Genomic DNA, 17809 nt, shown 5'->3' with positions numbered 1-17809 from the left:
CTAAGTGCCACACACACACACACACACACACACACACACACACACACACACACACACAGTATTGATGCCCTTTAGTTCCCCCCACACACTGTAGTGATGCTTCCTTAGTGCCTCCTTCCCAATAATGATGTCCACAGCAGTCCCTTCACATTAGTTAACCCCTCTTAGTGCCTCACAGTACTGATGCCCCATTAGTGACCTTACATAGTAGTGATGCCCTTTAGTACCACCCACACAGTTGGGGCGCCCCTTTAGTTCCCCACACGCACAGTAGATGATGCCCCTTAGAGCTTCCCCAAAGAATTAGTGTCCCTTAATATAATAAAATAAATATTCATTTAGCCCCGTTCCCACGCAGCTCATTCTTCAGGCCTCATCCGGCCTGTGCAGTCGGTGGATTGGCACAGGCAGACATCACTCCATCGTGCCAGCCTGTGTTGACGTCAGGATCTGTCAGTGAATGATGCAGCAAGGAGCTGCTCCATAATTGTGGTCAATTGTATCTGCCTCCTGAGGACGCAAATATAATTGGAAGTGGTGCTGGGTAATTCCATAGTGGCTGCTATGGAGTTACACCACTGCTTGTATCATATTGAAATACTGCATATGATATGATTATTATTTTACTTAATAGAACATAATGGTTGTTATTTACTATAAAACAAACTAGTTCAAAGGAAAAATTTACTTATTTCGTTTTCTCACCTGCACTAGAAATTTAGCAACTTGAATAGAATTGGTTACCATAAGCTTCACCCATGGCCGTCCTTAGGGGTGTGCAACCTGCTGGAGGATGCGCCTCAGTGGCATTTGTGGTATTAATTGTATACACTGTTATTAAATTACACATGGAAATGTTATTTGGTGACAGTATGTCGGTATTATTTTTGAGAATTGTATGGTGGTGTTTACTTAGGCATTGTGTGGCACTGCTGCTTAGGCACTATACAGTATATTATTTTTGCAGTGTATGGTGGTGGTGGCTGTATTATATAGCATTTTTATTTATTCAGCTATATAGAAGTATTATTTGGCCAACATATGGTAATGTAGGGTACGTCTAATTAGGCATTGTTTGGTATGAATATTTGTTTACTATATGACAAATTTCCTTATGGAGAATCCAAATATATGGTATCGCACAGGGCACCATCCAACATAAGGCTGGCACTGGCTTCAACTCAGTTTTCATTTGCACTAGTTTTAAAGTTCTGATGATATCTAATATTGGTTCATCTCTGATTCCTGACAGGCCCCATCCAACATGAAATCTGTGCTGCAGGCGGGATGGCTCCTAACAGTGGCTGTTGGTAATATTATTGTCCTTATTGTGGCCGGTGCTTCTGGTCTTGGTGAACAGGTAAAAAACATTGCTATTAGCATTTACATAATCTAAAGTTAAACAAGAGTAATGAGTTTGCTTGATCACACATAATTGAACAGTAGTACGTGGACAGCAATGTTCTAGGACAGCTAAGAAGCAAGCTGTACATCTACCATCTATATTAATATACAGTGAAGTTCTTTGATCCTGGGCAGAGAAGTTACTCGAAGCTCCTGGGCCCCAAAGCAAAATCTGTAACAGGGCCCCCAACTATGACACTTCATTTTTAGAGCCCATGTGCTACCGCAACCTCTGCACCCCCTATAGTTATGCCCCTGTCCTTGGGCTATTAATTGAACCTGGAGTAATAAAAATTACTTTTTAAGGTAGAAATCTTCTAAGACATCCATAACTATGAAAACGAATGTGTATCAAAAATAATTAAAACAAAAAATAAAGAAAAAACAGTTTTAGATATAAAATGATCAAATAAAAATATTGACTTATGCATAAATAAATGCTTGTGAAAGATTGCTGCTTAAAGTAATTTTCCTAGAATTATAAATTATCACCTCTCCCACCATTAGAACCCCCACCGATCGTGCGAAAGGGGGTACCGAATCCCTAGATCCTCCTCACTGTGGGGGTGCTGTGAGGAGGAGCTTGAATGGAGCAGCAGTCGAGCATGTTGTACTCTACAGTTTTCGTGATACCCATAGACTGAATGAAATGGCAGAGCTCATGTTCTACCCCCGCTCCATTTAATGTCATCCTCACTGTGGTCGAGCAGTAAGGAGGAACAGGGGGGTTCGGGACCCATGTTCTAATGATCATGGGGGTCCCGCTGGGACCCTCAGCGATCAGAAAATGATTACCAATCCTGTGGATAGGTGATAAATTATGACTCTGGAAAAAAACCTTTAATATGGTAGCATTGCAAAAATAAAACATAGTATCAAACTATCAGCTAGTATTGGACAACTAAACAAACTCTTCTCCATTACTAAAGAAGGACCTAATGAAATTGAAATGTTCTTATGGATGGGGCCGTCATCCATTATTTCTGATCCCCATACAGTAAAATCGTCAGGGTTCTCTGGGCTCCCTCCCACGTCTCCCAGCTTTCTAAGAAATCATCCCCAGTGTATATGTTATAATGAAATTAGATTGTGAGCTGCACTGGGATATAAGTCTGACGTAACTGCTGAGGAAAAGTGTCAAACTCACCCATAAGGATTGCTCTATGCAGCTAGTGTGCAGTTCACATATACAAAGAGTTTATGTAAAACAATGCACATGCTACCCATACAGTGCCAAGATCTTGGTGTCTGAATTTTTTAACAGACTTTCTATTGAGTCCGTACAACATTACAGCGGCTTTCCGAAAAAATCTGATCAGCTTCTGCCGCTTCGTTTTAGTGATTGGGTGGGTTCTCAGTGCTAAGACCCCCACCGATCAAAACTTCTGACATTTCACTAAGACATGTCAGAAGTTTATTGAAAGTTTAGTTACTCTTTAAGGTGGTCCAACTAGGGACCCCGACCGATAATGAAAACAAAAGGAGCCAAGGCCCTGTCAGCATTTTGTTTTGCACAGCGCCACTTCTGAGTTGATGGCATACCTGCACAGCTCTGTGCTAGGAGTTTATTCTAGCCCTACATCAACAGAACCAATCCAACCTTAGACAACACTATAGGAACAGTCATCTGTATCAGACATTTCCAGACATTGCAATGTGTATGTCTTTAACGTTCACCTAATATTCTCTTTTTTATTATTTTCACAGTGGGCAGAATATATTCTCTTTGCTGCCCTGCTAGTGGCAGTATGCATCATCTTTGCTATCATGGCATATTTTTACACCTACATTGACCCTGCGGAAATTGAGGCCCAGTATGACTCTGATGGAAAGAAAAAGAAAGAGAAGGAATTAGAGGCAATGGGCTTTGAAATTGCAGATGAACCTCATTTAAAAACCAAAATGTAACATGACTTTGTCCTTCTTATGTAAATATTGTACTTAAGCCTTCCAAGATGCGGGTAATGACCAGAGAGGCCCATGCCAGCTGAGAGGCCAGCTTTGTTGTTAAAAGGTATAACTGAACGAATTGTTGTTACTGAGCCAATACAGCAAAATACCTAAAATGTGGAGATGTAAAGTCCAACTACAAAAACACCATGTACTAAATCTATTGATCGTGTTAAGATTCCTGTAAAAAAAGACAAATAAAACTGTGTTCTGTCGTTTCTCTCGCTATAATAATATTTGGCATTTAGTGCACCATATTTCTAATCTTTTTCCTTTTAGAATACCAAACATTTCAATTACCAACCTCAAAGTTCTTATGAGGCTCCTTCAATAGTATTGGCCAAATAAGGTAAAAATAAGATGCTTGTTTTTTTACTTTTATATCAGCACAAACAGAGTAGACTGTCCCCATAATCAAGTACAGACAATAGAAAACAAAATATATAAAAATAAATTAGAACTCTCCCCATCAACTGGGAGAAACCCACCAGTGAGGCCCATCACACAGTCTGAAAAGCACTGGTTTAGATGCTTGTGCTTTATGACAATCTATATTTGCTGCAATGAACACCAACTCTCCATTCACTGACTTCCTATAGGATTCACTTGTTGAGAAGGATCTGGGTGTACTTGTAAATCATAAACTAAATAACAGCATGCAATGTCAATCAGCTGCTTCAAAGGCCAGCAGGATATTGTCGTGTATTAAAAGAGGCATGGACTCACGGGACAGGGATGTAATATTGCCACTTTACAAAGCATTAGTGAGGCCTCATCTAGAATATGCAGTTCAGTTCTGGGCTCCAGTTCATAGAAAGGATGCCCTGGAGTTGGAAAAAATACAAAGAAGAGCAACGAAGCTAATAAGGGGCATGGAGAATCTAAGTTATGAGGAAAGATTAAAAGAACTAAACCTATTTAGCCTTGAAAAAAGACGACTAAAGGGGGACATGATTAATTTATATAAATATATGAATGGCACATAAAAAAAATATGGTGAAATCCTTTTCCATGTAAAACCCCCTCAAAAAACAAGGGGACACTCCCTCCGTCTGGAGAAAAAAAGGTTCAAGCTGCAGAGGCGAAAAGGCTTCTTTACCGTGAGAACTGTGAATCTATGGAATAGCCTACCGCAGGAGCTGGTCACAGCAGGGACAGTAGATGGCTTTACAAAAGGGTTAGATAATTTCCTAGAACAAAAAAATATTAGCTCCTATGTATAGAAAGATTTACCTTCACTTTTCCCGTCCCTTGGTTGAACTTGATGGACATGTGTCTTTTTTCAGCCGTACTAACCATGTAAATAGTGTACTTGTGCTGTCAATTTCTGAGCTCCGTTCAAGAATACAGCAGAGTAAGGGTATGTTCACACGGCAGCGTCCGTAACGGCTGAAATTATGGTGCTGTTTTCAGGAGAAAACAGCACCGTAATTTCAGCCGTAATGGCATGTTGAGGCGCTATTTCGCTGCGTCCATTACGGACGTAAATGGAGCTGTTTTTCCATGGAGTCCATGGAAAACGGCTCCATTTACGTCTGAAGAAGTGACAGGCACTTCTTTGACGCGGGCGTCTTTTTACGCCCCGCCTTTTGACAGCGGGGCGTAAAAAAAATGACCGTCTGCACAGAACATCGTAAGACCCATTCTAATGAATGGGCAGATGTTTGCCAACGCTTTGGAGCCGCTATTTCGGACGTAATTAGGGGCAAAAACGCCCGAATTACATCCGTAAATAGTGTGTGTGAACATACCCTTATAACTATCCAGGGTATTCTTTGATTTCTTTCAATAAACAAATGGCACCATTTTTTTTTAAATAGGGCAGCATAGTATGATGACAGATCTGCTTTAATAGATGGTTGGGAGTGGTAAAAAAAGAGGGCTTCTCAAAAGAATGTATGTAATGTACAGTATGCATCAAAACTCTAACAAGATTGTCATGAGATAACTTAACACTCCTTTGTTTTGTGACTGGGTTGTTCTCTAGAAATACTAATGGTCAAATTTAGATGCGCTGATTTTCAACCTCAACCAGATAAACAATTGTTCCCATAATAACAAACTAATGGTGTCCCATATAATAGGGTTTCCAATGATATACCACAATTAATGTGGTACTATGTTAATAATTGCAGTGATTAAATAAGGATAATGTTTATGCCAGTCAGACAATAGTCTCATATAACAGTTCTGATCAATATATTAATTTACACATGCAAACTTCTGTTATTATACAATATTCTCAGTTTTATCAAATATTTCCTTTACTGGACATTCAGTAACCTATACCCTCATCTTAACACTACTTACCAGGTGACTGCCTTACTCTCCTCTCCCTGTCTTAGCACTAGTTAACCAACCACATTAACCCCCTACCCTACAAGACACCAGTTAACCTGCCCTATTGTTCCTCTCCCACACTAGATAAACGGAAACCTACTTAAAGAGGCTCTGTCACCAGATTCTCAAATCCCCATCTCCTATTGCATGTGATCGGCGCTGCAATGTAGATAACAGATACGTTTTTTGTTTTTTTGAAAAACGTTCATTTTTGGCCAAGTTATGAGCAATTTTATATATATGCAAATGAGCTTTGAAATGGACAACTGGGCGTGTTTTTTTTTCGTATGTCCAACTGGGCGTGTATTGTGTTTTTAACTGGGCGTGTTTACTTGTTTTACTAACTGGGCGTTGTGAATAGAAGTCTATGATGCTGACCAATCAGTGACCAATCAGCATCATGCACTCCTCTCCATTCATTTACACAGCAGCATCACGTTCTTACTAGAACGATGTGCAGCCACATACAGAAGTGTCCTGATAATGAATACACATGACCTCCAGCCTGGACGTCATGTGTATTCAGAATCCTGACACTTCTGACTCTTTTCTTTGAGATTTCCAGCAAGGGAAACTAAATCTCGTTTACCTCATAATCCCGCGAGATTACGCGTGGCTTGCTGGAATCTCACAGAAAAGATTCAGAAGTGTCAGGATTCTGAATACACATGACGTCCAGGCTGGAGGTCATGTGTATTCATTATCAGGACACTTGTGTATGTGGCTGCACATCATTCTAGTAAGAACACTATGTGCTGTGTAAATGAATGGAGAGGAGTGCATGATGCTGATTGGTCACTGATTGGTCAGCATCATACACTTCTATTCACAACGCCCAGTTAGTAAAACAAGTAAACATGCCCAGTTGCTAAAAACACAATACACGCCCAGTTGGACATACGAAAAAAACCACGCCCAGTTGTCCATTTCAAAGCTCATTTGCATAAATATAAAATAGCTCATAACTTGGCCAAAAATGAACGTTTTAAAAAAAACAAAAAACACGTTACTGTTATCTACATTGCAGCGCCGATCACATGCAATAGGAGATAGGGATTTGAGACTCTGGTGACAGAGCCTCTTTAAAGACACTATCACTAGTTTAGTAATGCCCTATCTAATCTAATAGGTACTGTCACACTGATAATTCTAGTGAAAATAGTTTCCCAAAAAGTTTATTCTTTTAGAAGTTATGAGGTTTTTTTCTAAAAATGCAAATGAGCTATACTAGACAAGTGGGCGTCAACACCAACGATTCTCCTGAGGTGGAGCTGCCTCACAGCCTTCGACGCTGTCCTATCAGCATGAAGCTGCTTCACAGTGTGAGAGACTCAGGCTGGAGGGAAGGGGGATCGCTTAAAAAAGCCATATTAAGGCTGTGGACCACCTAGAATAGTGCTTCTGGTGGCATATGAAAGAGGAGATTCTAATCTTTCATATGACACCAGGATCGCAGTTGTGAAACAACCGGAGGTATCACCAGTTGAAAAGACATTTTGCAATGGAAGCTGTATACTGTATGATCACGCTGTGTTGTTGGGCAGGGAAGAGGGAGAAGCTGTATGACGATTAGACAGCATCATACAGAAAACATTACACCACCCAGAGTGAAAAGAGTCACCTCCCATTTGGCAAGTACAGCCAAAATAGCATATTTAGAAAAATACACATAACTTTGCAAATAATAACTTAAAAAAAAAAAATAATATATACTGTAGTTATCAGCATCATAGCGTCTATTAGTTAGGAGATAGGGAGTTAATAAACTGGTGACAGATCCTCTTTAACCCTTTCCTGCACCTTGACATAACCGCACGTCCAAGTGAGCCGCAGCGGCGGTTAACTGTGCTGGTATCTGCCCTGTTCTCCCTGTTGCCGATCAGTGGCCAATCACCGCTGATTTTGGCAATTAACCCCTTAAATGCGACGATTAATTGCGATTGTCGCATTTAGGGGGTTTGTAGCACATCGGCAGCCCCCACAATGCGATTTGGGGGGCTGCAGATGGTTGGCATGCCATGTCCGGAAGCCTATGAGGACCGGCGGGTCCGGATAGGCTTCCTATTACGTCACTGTCAAACTGACAGTTAGAATACATTACACTACCTAGATAGTGTAATGTATTTAAAAAAAAAAAAAACACCGACAAAGGCCATACTTACAAATGGACACAGCCAGGCCAGAAATGCTGATGAAAGGGCGAGCAGGTGCTTTAAATAATAATAGCCACTCCCACTAGTCTTGAGGGGAGTGGTGTGTGGTGCATGGGAAGTGTACTAAGAAATAATGAATGAATAGTGTGTGTGCAAGTGTAATACTATAAGTGAAATATAGGGGGCAGTAATAAATGAAGTGCCTCAATAGAAATAAATGGATAATGGGGTGCAAGTGAGTGAAACATGGAGGGATAGTGTGTACGTCATGAGGCACAACGTGTATAGCCAGGTAGAAGCCTATTTGTTGTGACGCCTTGATAATTCATAGAGCGGGCTACCCTGCTTGCTATGCCAAACAACAACACACCATGCTCTCCCAGCATCAAAGACCCGGCTGTGTCCAAGAGAAGCGAATATACATAATAATGAAAAATACCTGGGGTATTGGTAATCATTTTGGCCAAAAGGACGCAAGCTCGCAATCCACGACAAGGATCCCCAGACTTGCGAGTCCCTAACTCCTAAACTGGAACAGAACGTTCCTGATGCACAAACAGAACCGATAAAAACACAGGGACATATACAAAAACACCGACAAAGGCCATACTTACAAATGGACACAGCCAGGCCAGAAATGCTGATGAAAGGGCGAGCAGGTGCTTTAAATAATAATAGCCACTCCCACTAGTCTTGAGGGGAGTGGTGTGTGGTGCATGGGAAGTGTACTAAGAAATAATGAATGAATAGTGTGTGTGCAAGTGTAATACTATAAGTGAAATATAGGGGGCAGTAATAAATGAAGTGCCTCAATAGAAATAAATGGATAATGGGGTGCAAGTGAGTGAAACATGGAGGGATAGTGTGTACGTCATGAGGCACAACGTGTATAGCCAGGTAGAAGCCTATTTGTGACGCCTTGATAATTCATAGAGCGGGCTACCCTGCTTGCTATGCCAAACAACAACACACCATGCTCTCCCAGCATCAAAGACCCGGCTGTGTCCAAGAGAAGCGAATATACATAATAATGAAAAATACCTGGGGTATTGGTAATCATTTTGGCCAAAAGGACGCAAGCTCGCAATCCACGACAAGGATCCCCAGACTTGCGAGTCCCTAACTCCTAAACTGGAACAGAACGTTCCTGATGCACAAACAGAACCGATAAAAACACAGGGACATATACAAAAACACCGACAAAGGCCATACTTACAAATGGACACAGCCAGGCCAGAAATGCTGATGAAAGGGCGAGCAGGTGCTTTAAATAATAATAGCCACTCCCACTAGTCTTGAGGGGAGTGGTGTGTGGTGCATGGGAAGTGTACTAAGAAATAATGAATGAATAGTGTGTGTGCAAGTGTAATACTATAAGTGAAATATAGGGGGCAGTAATAAATGAAGTGCCTCAATAGAAATAAATGGATAATGGGGTGCAAGTGAGTGAAACATGGAGGGATAGTGTGTACGTCATGAGGCACAACGTGTATAGCCAGGTAGAAGCCTATTTGTGACGCCTTGATAATTCATAGAGCGGGCTACCCTGCTTGCTATGCCAAACAACAACACACCATGCTCTCCCAGCATCAAAGACCCGGCTGTGTCCAAGAGAAGCGAATATACATAATAATGAAAAATACCTGGGGTATTGGTAATCATTTTGGCCAAAAGGACGCAAGCTCGCAATCCACGACAAGGATCCCCAGACTTGCGAGTCCCTAACTCCTAAACTGGAACAGAACGTTCCTGATGCACAAACAGAACCGATAAAAACACAGGGACATATACAAAAACACCGACAAAGGCCATACTTACAAATGGACACAGCCAGGCCAGAAATGCTGATGAAAGGGCGAGCAGGTGCTTTAAATAATAATAGCCACTCCCACTAGTCTTGAGGGGAGTGGTGTGTGGTGCATGGGAAGTGTACTAAGAAATAATGAATGAATAGTGTGTGTGCAAGTGTAATACTATAAGTGAAATATAGGGGGCAGTAATAAATGAAGTGCCTCAATAGAAATAAATGGATAATGGGGTGCAAGTGAGTGAAACATGGAGGGATAGTGTGTACGTCATGAGGCACAACGTGTATAGCCAGGTAGAAGCCTATTTGTGACGCCTTGATAATTCATAGAGCGGGCTACCCTGCTTGCTATGCCAAACAACAACACACCATGCTCTCCCAGCATCAAAGACCCGGCTGTGTCCAAGAGAAGCGAATATACATAATAATGAAAAATACCTGGGGTATTGGTAATCATTTTGGCCAAAAGGACGCAAGCTCGCAATCCACGACAAGGATCCCCAGACTTGCGAGTCCCTAACTCCTAAACTGGAACAGAACGTTCCTGATGCACAAACAGAACCGATAAAAACACAGGGACATATACAAAAACACCGACAAAGGCCATACTTACAAATGGACACAGCCAGGCCAGAAATGCTGATGAAAGGGCGAGCAGGTGCTTTAAATAATAATAGCCACTCCCACTAGTCTTGAGGGGAGTGGTGTGTGGTGCATGGGAAGTGTACTAAGAAATAATGAATGAATAGTGTGTGTGCAAGTGTAATACTATAAGTGAAATATAGGGGGCAGTAATAAATGAAGTGCCTCAATAGAAATAAATGGATAATGGGGTGCAAGTGAGTGAAACATGGAGGGATAGTGTGTACGTCATGAGGCACAACGTGTATAGCCAGGTAGAAGCCTATTTGTGACGCCTTGATAATTCATAGAGCGGGCTACCCTGCTTGCTATGCCAAACAACAACACACCATGCTCTCCCAGCATCAAAGACCCGGCTGTGTCCAAGAGAAGCGAATATACATAATAATGAAAAATACCTGGGGTATTGGTAATCATTTTGGCCAAAAGGACGCAAGCTCGCAATCCACGACAAGGATCCCCAGACTTGCGAGTCCCTAACTCCTAAACTGGAACAGAACGTTCCTGATGCACAAACAGAACCGATAAAAACACAGGGACATATACAAAAACACCGACAAAGGCCATACTTACAAATGGACACAGCCAGGCCAGAAATGCTGATGAAAGGGCGAGCAGCACCTGCTCGCCCTTTCATCAGCATTTCTGGCCTGGCTGTGTCTATTTGTAAGTATGGCCTTTGTCGGTGTTTTTGTATATGTCCCTGTGTTTTTATCGGTTCTGTAATGTATTTTAGCAGCAATCAGTGCTGCAAGTACTCAAGTCCCCTAGTGGGACAAAAGAAAAAAAGTTTCAAAAAAGTTAATAAAAATGTTTTATAAAAGTGTAAAAATAAAAGTTATGTTACAAAAACTAAAAATGCTTTTTTTTCCTTACACAGATTTTTTTTACTGAAAAATAAAAAAATTATGGCTCTCACAATATGGTGACACAAAAAAATATTTTATAAAAATGTGATTTTATTGCGCCAACGCACAAAAACCTTAAAAAAACTTTATACATATAGTATCGCCATAATCGTATCAACTCAAAGAATAAAGTAAAATTGTCATTTATAGGCCACAGTGAACACTGTAAAAAAAAAAAGAATAAAAACCATTGTCAGAGTTGATCGTTTTCGGTCACGTTGCTTGCCAAAAAATGGAATAAAAAGTGATCAAAAAATTGCATGTACCCCAAAATGGTACCGATGAAAACTACAGATTGTGCCGTAACAAATAAGCCCTCACACAGCTCTGAGCGTCATTTATCAGTGCGACACTGGCCACATATCTATGGATTATTATTTATTTACCCCACTATTATACCCTTTTATAATACCCTGATGTTCTCTGCCCAGCTTACATATGCCCCCACATTGTAACCTGAAATACCAGTAAAATCCCAAACAGAACTACTACCGAGCAAAATCTGCGCTCCTAGAGCCAAATGGCGCTCCCTCCCTTCTGAACCCTACGGTGTGCCCAAACAGCAGTTTGCGCCCACATATATGACATCTGGAGAATCCGCTTAACATTTTATGAGGTATTTGTCTTCAGTGGCACAAACTGGGCACAACATATTGTGCACTAAAATGGCATATCAGTGGAAAATTAAAATTTTCACTTTGCACCATCCGTTGTGCATTTATTTCTAATGAAAAAAACATCTGTGGGGCCAAAATGCTCACTACAGCCTTTAAAATGCCTTAAGGGGTGCAGTTTCCAAAATAGGGGCCACTACTTGGGGGTTTGTTTTACTACTTTACCTCAGAGCCCTGAAATTGTGGGCCAATGCTGTGAAAATCACCAAAAAAGACCTCAAATGTGCATGGTGCTCTTTATTTCTGAGCCTTGTCATATGTCCAAGCTAATGTTAAGTGCCTTGAGGGGTGTAGTTTCTAAAATGGGGTTACTTCTTGGGGGCTTCCACTATACTCTGGTACCTCAGCGTTTTGCAAATGCAACATGCCGCCCGAGTACCAATCCAGCAAATCTGCAAGTCAAATAGCGCTCCCGCCTTTCTGAGCCCTGCCATGTGTTCAAACAGCAGTTTATGACCACATATGGTGTATTGCTGTGCTCAGAAAAGTTCATGTTACAAATGTCGGGGTGCTTTTTTCTCCTTTATTTATTGTGAAAATGGAAAAATCTGAGCTAAAAAGACATCTTCTGAGCATTGCTGTGGGTTCAAACAGCAGTTTATTACCATATATGGGGTATTGCCGTAATCGGGAGAAATTGTTTTTCAAATGTTGGGGTGTTTTTCCTCCTTTATGCCTTGTAAATATTGACGATTTCTAAATTTTATTGGAAAAAAAATAGATTTTCATTTTTACATCCTAATTTCACTAAATTAAGCAAAAAACCTGTGGGGTTAAAATGCTCACTATACCCCTTGATAAATTCCTTGAGTGTGTAGTTTGCCAAATGGTGTCTTTTTGGTGGGTTTCCACTGTTTTGGAACCAGAAAAGCTCTTAAAACCTGCCATGGTGCCTAAAATATGTTATATTAAAATGAGGCCCCCAAATCCACTAGGTGCTCCTTTGCAGAATCTGGGCAATAAATATGAAGTTGCATTTCTCTGTTACAACCTTCTGTGTTACAGAAAAAAATTAATTAAAACAGATTTTCTGCAAAAAAATTACATTTGTAAATGTCACCTCCACTTTGCTTCAATTCCTTTGAAACACCAAAAGGGTTAAAGAGGCTCTGTCACCAGATTTTGCAACCCCTATCTGCTATTGCAGCAGATAGGCGCTGCAATGTAGATTACAGTAACGTTTTTATTTAAAAAAAACGAGCATTTTTGGCCAAGTTATGACCATTTTTGTAGTTATGCAAATGAGGCTTGCAAAAGTCCAAGTGGGTGTGTTTAAAAGTAAAAGTCCAAGTGGGTGTGTATTATGTGCGTACATCGGGGCGTTTTTAATACTTTCACTAGCTGGGCGCTCTGATGAGAAGTAACATCCTCTTCTCTTCAGAACGCCCAGCTTGTGACAGTGCAGATCTGTGACGTCACTCACAGGTCCTGCATCGTGACGGCCACATCGGCACCAGAGGCTACAGTTGATTCTGCAGCAGCATCAGCGTTTGCAGGTAAGTCGATCTTACCTGCAAACGCTGATGCTGCTGCAGAATCAACTGCAGCTTCTGGTGCCGATGTGGCCGTCACGATGCAGGACCTGTGAGTGACGTCACAGATCTGCACTGTCACAAGCTGGGCGTTCTGAAGAGAAGAGGATGTTACTTCTCTTCACAGCGCCCAGCTAGTACAAGTATTAAAAACGCCCCGATGTACGCACATAATACACGCCCACTTGGATTTTTGCAAGCCTCATTTGCATAATTACAAAAATGGTCATAACTTGGCCAAAAATGCTCGTTTTTTAAAAATAAAAACGTTACTGTAATCTACATTGCAGCGCCTATCTGCTGCAATAGCAGATAGGGGTTGCAAAATCTGGTGACAGAGCCTCTTTAAGAAACTTTCTAAATGCTGTTCCGAATACTTTGAGGGGTGCCGTTTTTAATATTGGGTGTTTTATAGGGTGGTTCTAATAAATAGGGCACTCAAAGTCACTTTAGAACTAAACTGGTCCTTGAAAAAATAGCCTTTTGAAATTTTCTTGAAAATATGAGAAATTGCTGCTAAAGTTCTAAGCCTTGTAACGTCATAGAAAAATAAAATAATGTTCAAAAAACGATGCAAACATAAAGTAGACATATGGGAAATATAAACTAGTAACTATTTTTTGTGGTATCACTATCTGTTTTACAAGTAGATACATTTAAATGTAGAAAAATGCAAATATTTGGTATTTTGGTATTTTTCACAAATAAAAACTGAATGTATCAACCAATGTTACCACTAACTTAACCCTTTCACGACCAATTACGAAAATGAATGTCATGGTAGCCTGCTAGTTTCCGCACCATGACGTTCATTTTCGTCTGTATTTCAAACTGTCACTCTGTGTAAACACAGAGTGACAGGCGCGCGCTGACAGCTGTCTTAGACAGCTGTCACATCAGTTTCGCCGGACAGCGGACCATCGCCGCTGCTTTAGGCAATTAACCCCTTAAGTGCGGCGACGGATTGCCGTCGCCGCATTTAAGTGGTTTGAAGCACATCGGCAGCCCCCACGAAGTGATCGTGGGGGCTACCGATGCTTGTCGTGACAATCGGAGTTCAGACAATGACCTCCGGGTTGCCATGTACGGAAGCCTCGGAGGAACAGCCTCCGGCCGTTCCTCCTCTGCTATCTGTCAGAGTGATAGTTAAGTCACAATGACAGTTAGAGTACATTACACTGCGTGTGTAGTGTAATGTACTCTAGCAGCGATCAAAGCTGCAAGTCTCAATGTCCTCTAGTGTGACAAGTAAAAAAAGTAAAAAAAAGTAATTAATTTTTTTTCAAAAAAGTGTAAAAATAAAAGTTATAAGTTATATAAACACAAAATGCTTTTTTTTCCTATAATAAGACTTTTATTATAGAAAAAAAATGAACACGTTAAAAAGTACACATATTTGGTATCACCGCGTTCGTAACGACCCCAACTATAAAACTGTAATGTTATTTTTCCCACACGATGAACACCCCAAAAAAAATCAATAAAAAGCTACCACAGAATCGCAATTTTTTTTGTCCCCACCGCTCCCTAAATAAAGAATAAAAAGTGATCAAAAAGTCGCATGTACCCAAAAATAGTACCAATAAAAACTTCAATCCGTCCCGCAAAAAACAAGCCCTTACACAGCTTTTTTGGCTAAAAAATAAAAAAATTATGGCTCTCAGAATATGGTGACACAGAAAATTATTTTTCTTATAAATAAGTGATTTTATTGTGCAAACGCTAAAAAAAGGACCAAACCTATATACATCTGGTATCGCCGTAATCGTACCAACCCGCAGAATAAAGTAAAAATGTCATTTATAGCGTACGGTGAGTGCCGCAAAAAGAAAACCTAAAAAACGGTGTCAGAATTCCTGTTTTTTGGTCAGGATTGCAAAAAAATGTAATAAAAAGTGATCAAAAAAAAAATTGCATGTACCCCAAAATGGTACCAATGAAAACTACAGATTGTCCCGCAACAAATAAGCCCTCACATGGCTCCGGTGGTGAAAAAATAAAAAAGTTCTGGCTCTCAGAATATGGCGATGCAAAATGTGCAGAGTTTTCCAAAAGCGGATAAGATCGGGCGCCATTTATCAGCGCGACACCGGCCACACACCTATGAATTATTATTTATTTACCCCATTATTATACCCTCTTATTATGCCCTGATGTACTCCGCACAGATTACATACGCCCCCACATTATAAACTAAAATACCAGCAAAACCCCAAACAAAACTACTACCAAGCAAAATCTGCGCTCCAAAAGCAAAATGGCGCTCCCTCCCTTCTGAGCCCTGCAGCGTGCCCAAGCAGCAGTTTGCGCCCACACATATGGCATCGCCAGACCCGAGAGAACCCGCTTAACGTTTTATGAGGTATTTGTCTTCTGTGGCACAAACTGGGCACAACATATTATGCACTAAAATGGCGTATCAGTGGAAAATTGCAATTTTCACTTTGAACCATCCGCTGTGCATTAACCCCTTTGCGCACTATGACTTAATGGCCCGTCATGGTGCGGCTGTTGATGTATGGAGCCGGCTCACGTGCTGTGCCCGCTCCATACACTGCGGGTGTTAGCTGTGTATAACGGACAGGTACAGCGATCGCTCTGTTACAGAAGCCTGTAAGAATAACAATATACTGAAATACATTAGTATTGCAGTGTGTTGTACCAGTGATCCAATGATCGCTGGATCAAGTCCCCTAAGGGGATTGATTAATAAAATGTGTAGAAGAATTATAGTTATTAGTAGTGAGAATTTTTTTTTTAAAAGTTAAAAAACAAACAAACACCTTTTCCCATTTTTCTTCTAAAGTAATGTAAAAAAAAAAAACAAAATTGGTATCGCTACGTCCGTAAAAGTCCGAACTATTACAATATACCATTATTTAATTTGCACAGTGAACACCTTAAAAAAAATTAATAATTGGAACCGCCAAAATCGCTGTTTTTTATTTTTGTCACCTTAGCTCTAAAAAAATAAATGTAATACAACTTTTTAATCACTTTTTATGTACCAAAAAATGGTACCAATAAAAACTGCAGCTCCTCCCGCAAGAAATAAGCCCTCACACCTCTCTATTGATGGAAAAATAAAAAAGTTATGGCTCTTGGAAAGCGGGGTGTGAAAATCTAAAATAAGAAAGCAAAAAATGGATCAGTCCTGAAAGGGTTAATTCATTTCTAATGAAAAAACGTATGACCACATGTGGGGTATTTCCGTACTCGGGAGAAATTGCGTTATAAAAAATGGTTGTTTTTTTCCTCCTTTATCCCTTGTGAAAATGAGAAAATGCAACATTTTAGTGGAAAAAATGTTGATATTAATTTTCACGCTCTAATTCCAATAAACTCTGGGGTCTAAATGCTCACTATACCCAGAGAGAAATTCCTTGAAGGTTTTTCCAAAATAGGGTCAATTTTGGTGGGTTTCCACTGTTTTGGTCCCTCCAGTGCATTGCAAATGCGACATGGCACCGAAAACCATTCCAGCAAAATCAGAAATCCAAATGGCGCTCCTTCCTTTCTGAGCCCTGCTGTGGGTCCAAACAGCAGTTTATTATCACATATTGGGTATTGTCGTAATCGGGAGACATTGCTTTACAAATGTTGGGGTGCATTTTCTTCGTTATTCCTTAAAAATATAAAAAATTTCTATGTTGTTTCAGAAAAAAAGTACATTTACATTTTTACAGACTAATTCCAATATATTTAGCGAAAAACCTGTGTGGTCAAAATGCTAACTATACCCCTAGATAAATACCTTAAGGGGTCTAGTTTTCGAAACAGGGTCGTTTATGGGGAGTTTCTATCGTTCTGGCAGCTCAAAGTTTTTCCAAATGTACAGTGAGGCCTAAAAAATTTTCAAGCAAAATATGAGTCCTAAAAGCCTCCGGGTGCTCCCTTCCTTTAGGGCCCTGCCGTGTGTCCAAACAACGCATTCTCATGTTCGCTTTACAAAGAAATCGGTCTTCAAACTGATACTTTTATGAAAAAAGTGAAATAATTTTTTTTTTCACCTGTTATGCATTAAATTTAGCAAATAACTGTGCCGTCAAAATACTTACTATACCCCTAAATAAATACTTTAGAGCTTATTGGGTCTAGTTTTCTAAATGGGGTCGTTTATGGGGAGTTTCTGGCAGCTCAAAGTTTCTCCAAATGTACAGTGAGGCCTAAAAAAAATTTCACGCAAAATATGAGTCCTGAAAGCCTCCGGGTGCTCCCTTCCTTTGGGGCCCTGCCGTGTGTCCAAACAACGCATTAGGGCCACAATGTGGGTATTTTTGAAAACAGGAGAAAGAGGGTGATAGATTTTGGGGTGTGTTTCTTCATTTTCATGTTCGCTTTACAAAGAAATCGGTCTTCAAACGAATACTTTTATGAAAAAAGTGAAATACATTTTTTT

General features: G+C 40.4%; 1 protein-coding gene across 1 annotated transcript in view; it reads left to right on the top strand.

The window, feature by feature from the left end:
• SLC15A1 (solute carrier family 15 member 1) overlaps positions 1-3572 on the top strand; it is a 53714-nt gene extending 50142 nt beyond the window's left edge. Inside the window, exons 22-23 of the mRNA XM_075850276.1 lie at positions 1253-1360; positions 3112-3572. Of these exons, the coding sequence (XP_075706391.1) occupies positions 1253-1360; positions 3112-3312 (309 nt within the window). The 3' untranslated portion in view covers positions 3313-3572. The remainder of the gene's footprint in view (positions 1-1252; positions 1361-3111) is intronic.
• The last annotated feature ends 14237 nt before the right edge of the window (positions 3573-17809 follow it).

The sequence above is a fragment of the Rhinoderma darwinii genome, chromosome 2 (assembly GCF_050947455.1).
Source record: "Rhinoderma darwinii isolate aRhiDar2 chromosome 2, aRhiDar2.hap1, whole genome shotgun sequence".
Classification (NCBI taxonomy): Eukaryota; Metazoa; Chordata; class Amphibia; order Anura; family Rhinodermatidae; genus Rhinoderma; species Rhinoderma darwinii.
The sequence above is the reverse complement of the archived record's forward strand: the minus strand, read 5'-3'. Positions and strand labels throughout refer to the sequence as shown.